The 13,080-nt window shown below is 55.1% G+C and overlaps 1 protein-coding gene across 2 annotated transcripts in view; it reads left to right on the top strand.

Moving 5' to 3' along the window:
- Window positions 1–13,080, top strand: part of PTPN21 (protein tyrosine phosphatase non-receptor type 21) — a 75,536-nt gene that overhangs the window by 56,874 nt on the left and 5,582 nt on the right. For both annotated transcript variants that reach the window (XM_069597207.1, XM_069597208.1), the window contains exons 12-15: window positions 234–318; window positions 4,171–5,471; window positions 10,456–10,593; window positions 11,722–11,943. In XM_069597207.1, the coding sequence (XP_069453308.1) occupies window positions 234–318; window positions 4,171–5,471; window positions 10,456–10,593; window positions 11,722–11,943 (1,746 nt within the window). The remainder of the gene's footprint in view (window positions 1–233; window positions 319–4,170; window positions 5,472–10,455; window positions 10,594–11,721; window positions 11,944–13,080) is intronic.

Genomic DNA, 13,080 nt, shown 5'->3' with positions numbered 1-13,080 from the left:
TGTTGTCTGCTGTCTGATAATAGAGCATAGCGCTTAGCATTGCCTTTCTGGAAAACCCTGAAAAGGATAGATAGGGTAAGAGCTACAGGGTCTTGATATTTATTTTTCATATATAATATATCAGGCTCCTTCAGAAGTTTCTCAGTGAAGAGAAAGAAGCCAGAAAAGAACTGTTTACACATATTTCCACAGACGATGTGTTTTAATCCTGTTTCCGACTTTCTGATTCTTAGCCCAAGCCGCAACCCTATGCGCCGGCCGCCCCGCCCCAGCTGCACTATAATGGACATTACACAGAACCGTACGCCTCTTCCCTAGGTAAAGTGCACCGTTTCTGAAATGCCTTACAAAATTACTGTAATTTGAATAAATCATGAAGGCTTGGAGATCTTGAAGCCAGGAGAGTTTTTTGGCTGAAGTTATCACACAAATAACTTAAAAATTTAACTTCACAGAATTATTGTCATGATGATAGCCAACCTGGATTCATAAAAGAGGCTGCTGTTAGAGTCAGCTGTTTTTTTGGATGTGGATAGCAAACATGTAGTATCAGATTCTGATGCTCAGATTTGATCCTGAATTTGGCCCGTGGGCACTCCTTCAAACTGGCTCCCAAGTCCTGTTAACATGTGCCCCGGGGGCTCTGAGCACTTCTGTGATTTCTGGCCCCGGAGGTCCCAGGCTTGTTCGTGTGTTTTCCTGCCTGGGACCTTCCCATTGTAAAGGATTATTTCCCTCTATTTATGTTTATGTTTCAAATGATGGGCACGTTGAGCTATGTGAGGACAGGGCCTCTGAAGCTGTATCTCCAGCATTCATTTCACAAGCATTATTACTTTACTCTGTCCACAAGGCTCTGCTATAAAGGCGGGGAGATGGACGCAGAGAGGTAATTCCACATCTTAAGAAGCTTAGAACCTAATAGAGGAGGATGACACAGTACGCAGATGACTTAGGTACACAGGGAACAGGCGTGTTGTGACGAGAGTGAGCTGGGCAGTCTGAGAAAGGCTTTCTGGAAAGAGGGGTGACTTTGAAAGGTGGGGAGTGGCGAGCTCCTGGGTGGGGCCGCTGCCCCTGCTTTTGTAGGGGTTAGTGACTGCCCCGGCACAGACGGCGAAGTGGGAGCTTGGACTCACTCAGGCCCATAGGGGACTGTGGAGGGCGGCGTGAGGGGACCAGGAGGCAGGTGGTGGCGCGTTGTTGGTGCTGTGCCGTGTGTGTTGGGTGAGAGTCTCCGGGCGCGGGGGACGGAGTCGACTGTGGAGTCCCAGAGTGTGCACCTCGGGGTGTTGCTGTTCCCTTCCTCACTGGCTTCTCCTCTTCCCACACTGCCCTCCTGTGGCTTTGACACCCGCCCTGCACCCCGAAAAGTCTCTCTCCTCTGCAGTGTGTTTCCTCCCCGGTCCTCCCTTTTTCTCCATCTGCGAGCCTCCTAATGTCTTTCCTCTCCCTCCAGACTGCAGCGTGAACTACCTTTTCTTTCATTTTCTCCCCACCTCTGAGGGTGCCACTGTGTGCCACTTCTGCTTGCTGGTTCCCCCTTCCCCTCCCGTCTGTGCTGCTCCGCCAAGCTGCCCTCGCCCACCGTCCTCCCCGGTGGACCACGGCGTTCCAGCCTATTCGGCGCGCTGGATGCTCTCCGCTCCTGCCCCCTCGGTGCTCCCTGCCCCCTCGGTGCTCCCTGCCCCCTCGGTGCTCCCTGCCCCCCTTGGTGCTCCCTGCCCCCTTGGTGCTCTCTGCCCCGAAGGTCTGCCCAGGGCCCGCTCCCTCTGCAGGCATCCAGTTGATCTCTCTCATCCGCAGTTGGGGTCTCAGCGAAGAGGACTGTCTGCGTTCCCCAGCCCACCGTTCCTGAGCTCCAGCCCCACGCGCCCCGTGTCCAACAGCCTGGGGGCCGTTCAGGGGGCCCCCAGGACCGCGGGCTGAGTGGGAGCCCTCGGAATGTTATCCACTGCCACCGCTTGCTGCAGTGGCGTCCTGGAGTCCAGCTCATCACCTGCTCCACCAGGCCCTTTCCCAGGTTCCCTGCTCCTTTACGCTGGAGTCACCCCCTGGTTCCGGGGATTGCAAACTGCTTATAATGTTTCTTTCCTTTTTTTTTTTTTCATATTGCTTTTTATTTTTTTATTTTTTTTTAAATTTATTTGTTTCTTTTCTTTTTTTTGCCTTCGGTACCCAGACAGTTGAAAATCCTCTTGCCTCTGATTAACTTCATGGACCATCTGTTCCATCTCTCTTCCTCCCTATCCCTCTGCTCCTGCCAATGCAGTCTTTTTTTTTTTTTTTTGAGACCTCTCATGAGTCGCAGCATCACAGGCGCTGACGTTCTCAGTTCCCACCCTCCCTGGTTCATCTGGCACTCAGCGGCTGGGCTTGTCCCATTTCCCTGACGATCGTCCGTGTCTAGTGTTCAGCGTCCTCTGAGATGCTCCTCCGTGCTCCTGTTCAGGCCTCACCCCCTGCACCCTCTCTGAGCCCTCTCCAGCCACGCTCTCTCTGCCGAGTCTCCCGGCTGCCCACCCCGCTCCGTCACCCTCGGCGCCCTTTCCCTGCCTGCCCCCTGCCCTGGCAGGAGGGCTCTGGGCGGGAGCCCCTTCCTTCTGGAAGGTTAGCCAGAGTGGTCGGAGGAGGAGGCAGGGGACTGCCTCTGTACCCTCTGCTCACATTCCCTTGACTGTGATTCCGCAGGGAGGAGGGTACCCCGAGAGCACTCAGAGCCAGGGGGCCCGACTGGTGAAACTGCAGCCGCCCGCTCTCCAGGCCTCGAGCGCCGTGTGTCCTGGAGGTGGCCCTGACCCCGTCGCTCAGCCCCAGCCGGAAGCACTCCTTCCCTCCCCCAGCTCCTGTGACACTGGGCTCCTTCACTCGCGACTCTTCCCTCCTTCAGTTGCAACACTTCTTCCTTGGGTTCCCGTGATTTTTGTGCTTACCTTTCCCTTTTTCTTTGGATCCTAATCATTCCCTACACCCCCCTGCCCCGTTAGTTCTTAGCAGAGTCTTCTACACATGCACTATGAGTCTTCCACTCATAATTGGATAGTTTGGGGGGTGCGCAGAGCAGGACCAGCAGGTATTATGCTGGTCTAGATGGGCGGGGGTGAGGCTGAGCGAGCGTTGGCGGCTGTGAGGAGAGGGGGCGCCACAGGCGCAGACCTCAGGGTACTCTTGAGGCGGGAGAAGCGCGGTGCGTCCACAGGGAGAGCATGAGCTGCCTCTGAGGCCCGTGTCTCCGTGGCTGTGTGCCCCACCGGAATAGAAACCAGCATGAGCTGCTGGCCTGCTGTTCCCTTGGATAAAACCATCAGGAGGCTTTTGATTCAGAAAAAGATTTTTATCAATGGCAACTGTTCTCTGGTGGTCTTTCCACTGAAGTGTTAAAAGTCACCCTCAGTAGTTTTCCAGGTGAACTACAGGCTGGACTGAAGAAGCAGGCCTCCTTCCAGCCCAGGCAGGCACACACACAGCCTCCGTGGACACATGAGGCTCCTGACTCTGCCCACTGTGACCCCAGTCTTACTCAGGCAGGGGCTGAGCCGGGGGTCTTTGTGGGGGTCTTCTTGGCTTCCTGCCCCTGCTGAGCTGTGCAGTTGCCAGTGACACTTCAGGACCTTGTGAGGCTTAGATCCTGCTGAACTCTTTGCCCTGTTATCTTCATTCTGGGGGAATCCGCACAATCCGCCTTGAGTTTCATTTCAGGAAATGTTTGCAGATAGCTGGTGCTTGAACTCACTCAGCATCAGCAGGGCCACACACCTAGGGGTATTTCTGCTCTTAGCTCCCCAGAGTTCTGGAAAGCCTGCTTTGTCTCTAGTAAAACACATGCTCTTGACTTTCAGAAGAGGGCAGTGTTTTGTGGTATAGTTGTACTCTTAATGCTGAGCATAGATTTGGCTGTTCTTTACTGGGTGTGAGGTCCTGAATCCCACTCTTGGAGCAGGCAGAACCACCCCATTCTGGAGGTGAGGAGGTGAGGTGCCCAGAAACCGCATGTGCAGGGTCCGGCGGTGTGAGTAGAGCCAGGTCCCTTCAGCCTGGAGTTTCATAAACGTCATCGGCGTTCAGGCCGTCTCAGTGTTTGTCTTGAGTAATTGGTCTAAGTCAGTACATTCAGAAAAAAGATCTCCTCATAGAATGCATGCTAACTGGCTTGTCCCGCCCGCCCCCCAGATAACCTCTTCGTGACCAACCAGAACGGCTTCTATTGCCACTCTCAGACCAGCCTGGATCGCGCGCAGGTGGAGCTCGGCGGGCGCGCCCGCAACGGCAGCGTGTACAGCGCGCACAGCACCAGCTCCTTGAATAGCCCGCAGCCCTACCTGCAGCCCTCGCCCGGGTCCTCGAACCCCAGCATCACGGGCAGCGACGTCCTGAGGCCCGACTACGTGCCCTCGCACCGGCACAGCGCCCTGATCCCGCCGTCCTACCGCCCGACCCCTGACTACGAGACGGTCATGAAGCAGCTGCAGCGCGGCCTGGCGCCGGCCGAGCGGCAGAGCCGCTCGCTGCGGAACCTCAGCCTGGTGTACAGCCAGCCCGAGATCCGCGAGCACGCACGCCCGGGCTCCCCGCCCGCGGCCCCCGGCACCTTCAGCCTCAGCCACAGCTTCCACAGCCCGGCCCCCTACCCCTACGCCTCGGTGGCCGGGCGGCGCCCGGGGTTGGGCGCCGTGAGCGTGCCCGAGCTGACCAACGCGCAGCTGCAGGCGCGTGACTGCCCGGCGCCCAGCATCCTGAGGACGCAGGTGTACCGCCCGCCGCCCCCCTACCCGCACCCGCGGCCGGCCAACAGCACCCCGGACCTGTCCCGCCAGCCGCCCATCAGCAGCAGCAACCCCGACCTCATCACGCGCCGCGTGCACCACTCAGTGCAGACCTTCCAGGAGGACAGCTCGCCGGTGGCGCACTCGCTGCAGGAGGTGAGCGAGCCGCTGACGGCCGCCCGGCGCGCGCGGCTGCAGAAGCGCAACAGCCTCGAGCTGGCCGGCCTGGTGCACGGCCTTGAGGGCCTGCGGCTGCCGGAGAGAGCCGCGCCGGCCCTGGCGGCGGGGGAGCGGGCGCCGCGAGCGGAGGACGGCGCCGGGCCGCGGGGCAGCCTGCGAGGCGGGCACGGGAAGTCCCTGTCCGACGCCACCGTGCTGATCCACAGCAGCGATGAGGACGAGGACGAGGACCCCGAGGAGGGGCCTGCGCCGCCGCCCGGCCCCCGGGGCGGCCGCCCCCCAGACGCCCCCCACACCGCGCCCCTGGCCCCTGGGCCCCTGCACATCCTGGAGCCTCAGGCCCAGGGGGCCGCGCCTGGGGAAGGCCCGCGGCCCCGGAGGGACGGGCTCTTGTCGCCATCTGCGTCCGAGTCGGACCTCACCACGTCGGGGAGGTACCGCGCCCGGAGGGACTCCCTGCAGAAGAGGCCAACGTCCGATCTCCTCTCCGCGAAGAAGAACGCAGTGGAAGGGCTTCCGCCGCTGGGGGTGAGCCGTGTGTGGTGCAGGGTGGGCGTGGGGGCCTCACCCCAGAGCGTGGTGCCCCCCTGCAGACCTGCCCTTCTCTGCATCGTCTGCCCTTTGTCCATCTTGTCTTTGACTTCCACGAGTTCTAATGTCTTTCATCTTTTTCTTTTGAACTTCTTTTGAACAGCCCCATAGCCCAGTAGACACCCACATTTTACCCTATTTTGCTTTCTTTTGGAACACTCTGAGTTTGATTATCTATGGAAATGATGGGGATTGAATCTTGGTGACATTTCTAGAGATAGTGGCTGAGACCCAGGGAAAGGTGGACGTAGGAGGCTCTGTGGAGTGGGGTAGGAACAGTGAGTGGGCGGTCTCCAGAAAGCCTCCCCACGGAAGAGGAGTGAGGATTTCACCACTGTCCAAGACTGTCTTGTGAGCCGCTGGTAAAAGCAGCCTTTGGTGACACAGGCCCAGGGCTGCTGCGGCTCCGTGGGCTCCTGTGGGCTCAGGGAAGCTCCCCTGAGGTGTCCTTAGTGGGTTCTGTGTGTCACGGTCTATGGGTGCGGCTTAAACTGCTGCGCTGTGACCTCCAGGGACTGGAGGGTGATTCTGGGCTGCTTCACCAAGACGGAAAACCCGAGCACCGCAGATGTCTGTAAAAGAGAGGCTGAGGGAGCTGAGAGCCCAAGGAAGGCCCCTGGTAGAAAATGCAGCTCCGTCACACTCGGTGTGATGAAGCACGCTGATTTACGCACTTTGTTATCCACTCGAGGCCAACTAGGAAACAGCATAACGTCATCTCTAGCTGGTGAAGGCCGTTCCCAGAGCACTCCTGCTTCACTGCATCCAGCTTACAACAGGCCTATTGTCTCTACAGATGAGAAAGTGGACTCTGCGATACTAAGTAACTTTCCCACGGTCACACAGCTGGTGAGGGACCGGAGTTTAAACCCGTGTTTATCTCTGTAGCTGGTTCTCCTCTCTTCTACACTGTTCTGCATAGAGGTTGTATTGTATATTTTAAATTATTGTATACAGACCCGAGCTCGATCCCTGGGTCAGGACGATCCTCTGGAGAAGGACATGGCACCCCACTCCAGTACTCTTCCCTGGAGAATCCCATGGAGCCTGGCGGGCTGCCGTCCACGGGTCGCAAAGCGTCGGACACAGCTGAGCAACTGACACACGTTTTGTTAAGCAGCAACTGCTTGTCTCAGCCTTGCTCTCTGTCTTCCCACTGAAGCCTTTTTGCTGTGAGGCCCTCAGCGTTGCCCAGGCGTCGGTAGCGTTTTTGTGTCCGCGTGTCCGCTCTGGGTCATCTGGCTGCCGGACTCAGGCTCCGCTCTGCTCAGGCCTCCGTTCCCCATGCCCAGGGCTCTTGCCAGGCGAAAGTGATGCATTAGCCTCTGCACTCCGTCTCCCAGGTGTCCCCCATGTCCTGGCAGTTGGGGCCTCTGTCTCCTGGTTCTGCTGGTCAGCATGCTCAGACCTGAGGGCCCATCGCAGATGTGGTCCTGGCCTAGTGTATTATTAGATCCTCTGAGCCGTCACAAACATCTTCACGAGCAGGAGGAAAATTTGCACGGTACTACAGTGGTTATGAAATAGATGAATGTACGCAGACCCGAATGACTAACAGTCAGTGCCAGGATTTAAATCTGTTTTCTCTGAATGGCTTTGAACTGTAAGTTTGTCTTGGAAAATCAGTTACTTCACATTTGGCTGCGTGGAATCTCTTGCTGTGCATGGACTTTCTCCAGGGGCAGCTGGCAGGAGCCGCTCTGTAGTGGCGGGCAGGCTGCTCACCCCAGGGGCTCCTCGGGGCTCTGGGTGTGCGGGCGGCGGGGGCTTTTCGGGGCTCTGGGTGCGCGGGCGGCGGGGGCTCCTCGGGGCTCTGGGTGTGTGGCGGGGGCTCCTCGGGGCTCTGGGTGCGCGGGCGGCGGGGGCTCCTCGGGGCTCTGGGTGCGCGGGCGGCGGGGACTCCTCGGGGCTCTGGGTGCGCGGGCGGCGGGGGCTCCTCGGGGCTCTGGGTGGGCGGGCGGCGGGGGCTCCTCGGGGCTCTGGGTGTGCGGGCGGCGGGGGCTCCTCGGGGCTCTGGGTGTGCGGGCTTTGGTGGCTGTGGCCCAGTCTCGGTCGCTGTGGCTTAGTTGTTCGAGGCGTGTGGGATCTTCCCAGACCAGGGGCTGAATGCCCCCATGTTTCCTGCCTTGGCAGGTGGATTCTCCTCTAAGTTGATTTTTAATGTTTCCTGGGAGTACATCCTTACTCAGCTGCCTAATAGTAAAGGCCAGTGTCTCAGGTCGGCTGAAGCGGAGGGGGTGGCCCAGCGATTCGAGGCGGGACAGGTCGTGGATGTGTCTGCGGAATGAGGTAGCTCAGCCTGGGTCTTCACCAGCTGGCCCGGCCCTCTTGTAGTTGACACTCTTCACTGATTACAGCAAGAACTGTGCCTGTTTCTTGATGTGGGGCCTGAGTCTGGCCCCAGATGAGTAGAGTCCAGTATTCAAGCCCGTTGTCCCTGTAGTTTTTGAATGGGCCCAGGGAGTTCTGCTGAATCTGAGGACTTTGATTTGGGTTCGCTAAAGGTACAAAATGCCCCCTTCCTTGGCACGGAGGCCTCCGGTGTCGACCATGTGACTGGGTTATGCTCTCGCTCCCCTTGTTTGCGGCCCCTGAGCTTAGTTGCCCCGTGGCAGGTGGAATCCTCCCAGACCAGGGATTGAACCTGTGTCCCCTGCATCAGCCGACAGACTCCCAACCACTGAACCACCAGGGAAGCCCCCCCACCCCCACCCCCGCCCCTTCAAATAAGGAATGTTCTTACTTGAAGAACGTGAATGGCAGCCGTGGGCTGGGAATAGGCGCAGGACCTACGAGTGGGAAACTCGGCTCTGAGTCCAGACCTTGCCGCTCACTGGCTGTCTCCCAGGGGCCGGGCCCTTCACACCCAGCCCCTCGGCTCCTCCGTACCCGGGACAGGCACCCCTCCTCTGTCTCCTGCGGTGGGGTGGTAGGTCCCACGGAAGGTTAGGCTCAGAAAGGGCTTCTGAGTTCTGTCAAGCAGCATGACTGACTGGAATGCAGGGTTTCTACTGTTTTGACCCTGTTTAGCATATACAAGGAGGCAGCTAGCTGGTGTGACCTTGGACCAAGAACTTAATCTCTCTGACTCCTGTTTTTTCATTTGTAACTGAGACAACCCCAGAGAGTTGTTGGAGGGAAAAAAGTGAGGTCCTGGCTCATAGAAAGTGCTCGGTCAAGTTTAACTTATTACTGTGAGGTTGGATCATACATTTAACTGACTGACTTCCCAAGAGCTGGAGTCCAACCCCTGCTACTCCTCTGACCACCCCCCACCCCCCGCCCCGTTGTAACTCCCGGTTGCCTTTGTTGTTTAATGGTGACCACAGGCGAATGAACACACAGTGTGAATTATGGTTGTGGAGGTTTAGTACTAAAAACAGTGAAATGGATTGCAGATAAGCAGGAACATGCCAGAGTTCTCCACCCGTCTCCACCTGCAGGGACTTGATTGCTGTCAGGCAGAGGTGGATTGGTTTGAATGCTTATGTGTTTACAGGAAGAATTTCTGTCTCACCCTCAGTCTTGTGTGGTGGTTCTCATGCGAGAAACCACCATTTGGCCTGTACATTTAAAACCATGTCCTCTGAGGGCTAAGTGAGGGGAGTTTGGGGTGAGTTTTTACTGTGAGCCCCTTTCTGCAAATACTGGCTCTAGAGCTGGCCTTACCAGTCACCCAGCTCATGGGTGCTGGGGCATTTCAGTCCTTTTCAGGCTGAGATGTGCTGGGGCCACTTCTCCGGGCTGTCGGGACCTGAGTTTTCCATTTCTGGGCTCTTGTGGGGCAGATGGACATTAGCCATGTGGGAGAATTGGTACCCTGGACCCTGGCAGACGCCACCCGTCAGCACGGCCCCTGCTCCCCCCACAGCCCAGTGTTAGCCGCTCACCCGCCTCCCGCACACCTGAGAATCCTGATGTGTCACCCCAGCAGGAACCTTGTCGTCTGTGTGCCTCCCTCCGTCTCCCTCCAAGGCTGACAAAGTGAAGTCGCTCAGTCGTGTCCGACTCTTAGCGACCCCGTGGACTGCAGCCTATCAGGCTCCTCCACCCATGGGATTTTCCAGGCAAGAGTACTGGAGTGGGTCGCCATTGCCTTGCTAACAGAGCTGGGGCAAAGGTGATCTCATTTATGAGACAGAACTGAGGAAGCCATCTCTGTCCGAGTAGGGCTGCTATCATTATGATTATATCCCGTGGCTTCCCAGGAGGTGTAGACTATTAAAGAGGACTTGGCATTCCTGGGCTCGTTTGCCTTTGAGAGCAAAACTGCTGGCTTGAAGAAACACCAGTTTTCAGAAGACAGAATTCCGCGGATGCCCTCTCTCATACCCTCTCCTGGTGTAATGATGGAGATTGCGGCCCTGCTGTTTTCTTCACTTGAAAATGCGGCGTTTGCCAGAAGCGTGGTAGTCTAACCCCAGTCACGCAAGTCTGCCACAGAATGTAGAAGACGATAGAGCCGCCACAGAAAGCACTGGGAAAGAAACTGTTTAATGTGTGAGAGCTTTTACTACAGTCAGGCCACCACATTTAAACCCTTTTCGTGGACTACAGCTGGTTTTCATGCGTGTCACAGTTTCACATTCAGGAGGACCCCGAGTGAATGGGGTCCAGTGAATCCTGTGAAGGAATGCGGTCCACTCGGAACCTCACCCTCCATTACAACAGAGCCCTGAAACCAGCTGCATTTCAAAACCTTCTACCTGGAAGACTTACCAGGGCTTTGGCCTTGAATGGAATGTCTTCCTCCTCCTATTTGTGAAACAAATGTGTGTGTGGGAGTGTCATCGCTCCTACGGTTGTTGCTTTAGGAGAGCCCTCCCTCCCTGTTTGTTTTGTCTTCAGGCCACTGAAATCTCTTCTCAGGGGGATTGTATTCGTGTATGTTTGATATATACACCTGTAACTATTTTTGTAGGGAATGAAAAAGAGCCGAGGAGATGCAAAAAAAATCGGTCCTCTCAAATTGGCTGCTCTAAATGGACTCTCCCTGTCTCGACTGCCGCTGCCCGATGAGGAGAAGGACGTGCCGGCCAGAGCTACTAACGACGAGCGGGTACGTACGGGGCCCCAGGCCGCCCGCCTTCTCGCGGCCGGCCGAGGCTGCAGAGCTGCCTCCTGAGAATCTCCTGGGTTTTCTAAGCCCTTTGATAATCATAAAGGAGTGTTAGCAACTTTGTCACCTGGACTGCAAAACTGGGGCAAGCTTACAGCTAATGCCTCGATAGATCATTTCAGGCTAAATGTTGATTTTTGTCTGTTGGCTTCTGGCTGTCGTTCTTTACCTTCTTGTGGCCGTAAAGTGAGAGGAAATCAGCAGTTGCGTGTGAGGACTCATAGGAAAGAAAGACAGTGACTGCTGTCCTGACATCGAAGACTTTTACCAGTGAACAACTGCTGAGGTTTTCAAAACTTTCTTTGTGACTGAAATGTATTTGCTGTGAGGCTCTATTCTGTCAAAATTAGGTCGGCATGAATTATGCTAAGCAAAAGTTACTTTGCTTACACCTGGATCCTGGAGATAATTTCCAACTTGACTATTTTCAGTGTTTTATGTATCATATGACAAAGTTGAAGCGCTTGTTCATAGAAGTTGGAATTAATTATCCTACTCTAGGATTTACTGTTCTCCAGGAGAATTTTCTGTTCTTAAGATGTCGGGTAATTTAAAAAAAATGTTTTATATTGAAGTATAGCCAGTTAACAATGTTGTGATATTTTCAGGTGGACAGCAAAGGGACTCAGCCATCCGTGCACATGTATCCATTCTCCCCCAAACTCCTCTCCCATCCAGGCTGCCACCTGATATTGAGCAGAGTTCCCCGTGCTATCCAACAGGTCCTTGTCGATTATCCATTTTAATTATAGCAGTGTATACAAGTCAGTCCCAAACTTTCTAAGGGGGTCAAGTAATTGACTATAGATTGAGAGAAAATGAATTCAATGAATTATCCTAGAACAAGTTTAAACAGAACTTTGCATTATATTTCTCACCAAGAAGATTATTTCATTTCTCCTTTCATTGTAATGACTTGTTAAGTTTAACTTTGGTTTCATCTAGAATTTTCAGTATTGGATAACACTAGACTTAAGGCAGAAAGCGAGTTTTCAGACGTGCAGTCAAGATGCAGCTGTGTGTGGCATGGGACTGCAGTCATATTATTTCTCACTCTGTGTTTTCCAGTGTAAAATTCTGGAACAGCGGTTAGAACAGGGAATGGTATTCACAGAATATGAAAGAATTCTTAAAAAACGGCTAGTTGATGGCGAGTGCTCCACAGCACGCCTCCCTGAAAATGCAGAAAGAAATCGGTTCCAGGACGTGCTTCCCTACGACGATGCCAGGGTGGAGCTAGTGCCGACTAAGGAGAACAACACCGGCTACATCAACGCCTCCCACATCAAGGTGAGGGGAGCGCTAGAATGGCGGGGCAGAGTCCTCAGTTAAATCATTAACACAAGAGTGGTGAGACTTGTTTTCAAAAAACACCCTTGTTTTGAACCATTTTGACACAGTGTTCTGCAGGCTGGGAAATCCGTACCCCAGGGCGGGACGGTGTTTGGTCCCTCTGCCCCCAGCATGGTGCCCAGGACTTCAGGGCCGCTTGTTTGTGTGCCTGGAGCACTTGGTGCTTCTGAATCTGAAGCCCTCTCTCTAGCTCACAGGTTCTCTCAGGAGCGGCTGAATGGCTCGTTTTTCCTTGTTATGCACCTCTCTGCATTTTGATGTAACACACGTGTGTGTTGGATGGTGTCACCAACACCGTCCCTCACACTGGAGCCATCTGCGCTCCTTGCCCACTCTCTCCTTTTTAAACACCGTTTTTGTTCCGTGGGCAAGCGGTGCTGCTCCCTCCCCCAACCCCGCCCCGCCCCAAAACAGGGTAATGCCATTTACCTGAGGTAGCCTTACACCCAGTAAAGTGGGAAAAGGGATGGTCCATACAGGGACGGTGAGAAAAGCCAGAGGCTCTGTCTTCTCCGTCTCTGCAGCCTCTGTTCACACTGGCTGCACAGTCCGTTCCTTACTCTGGGAAGAAGACATTTCCTTCTAGTGAGTGAATGAGAAGGTATCCACGATTTGGTGTTATCTCTCTTCTTTCCCACATTTTATTCAGTTTGCAGTTGACGTTGGATGAGAGCCATTTTGCAAGTGAGACTTCCCGGAGACCCAGCAGTCTGCCCTTGACAGTCTTTGGGAATGTGTGCATAAGATTTTTATTTTAAAAAACTTTTTATTTTGTATTGAGGTGTAGCCGATTAACCATGCTGGGATAGTGTCAGGTGCGCAGTGAGGGGACTCAGCCAGACACATACAGGCATCCATTCTCCCCCAAACTCCCTCCCCTGCAGTGGGCCACATAGCACTGAGCAGAGTTCCATGCACAAACTTTGCTCTCTAGGCGGCGCTAGTGGTAAAGAACCCGCCCCCCAATGCAGGGGCCATAAGAGGCCTGGGTTCGATCCCTGGGTTGAAAAGATCTCCTGGAGGTGGGCGTGGCCCCCCACTCCAGTATTCTTACCTGGGGAATCCCATGGACAG

Source organism: Ovis canadensis, chromosome 7, assembly GCF_042477335.2.
Source record: "Ovis canadensis isolate MfBH-ARS-UI-01 breed Bighorn chromosome 7, ARS-UI_OviCan_v2, whole genome shotgun sequence".
Taxonomy (NCBI): domain Eukaryota; kingdom Metazoa; phylum Chordata; class Mammalia; order Artiodactyla; family Bovidae; genus Ovis; species Ovis canadensis.
Note: the sequence above shows the minus strand (reverse complement) of the source record. Positions and strands in the feature narration are given on the sequence as shown.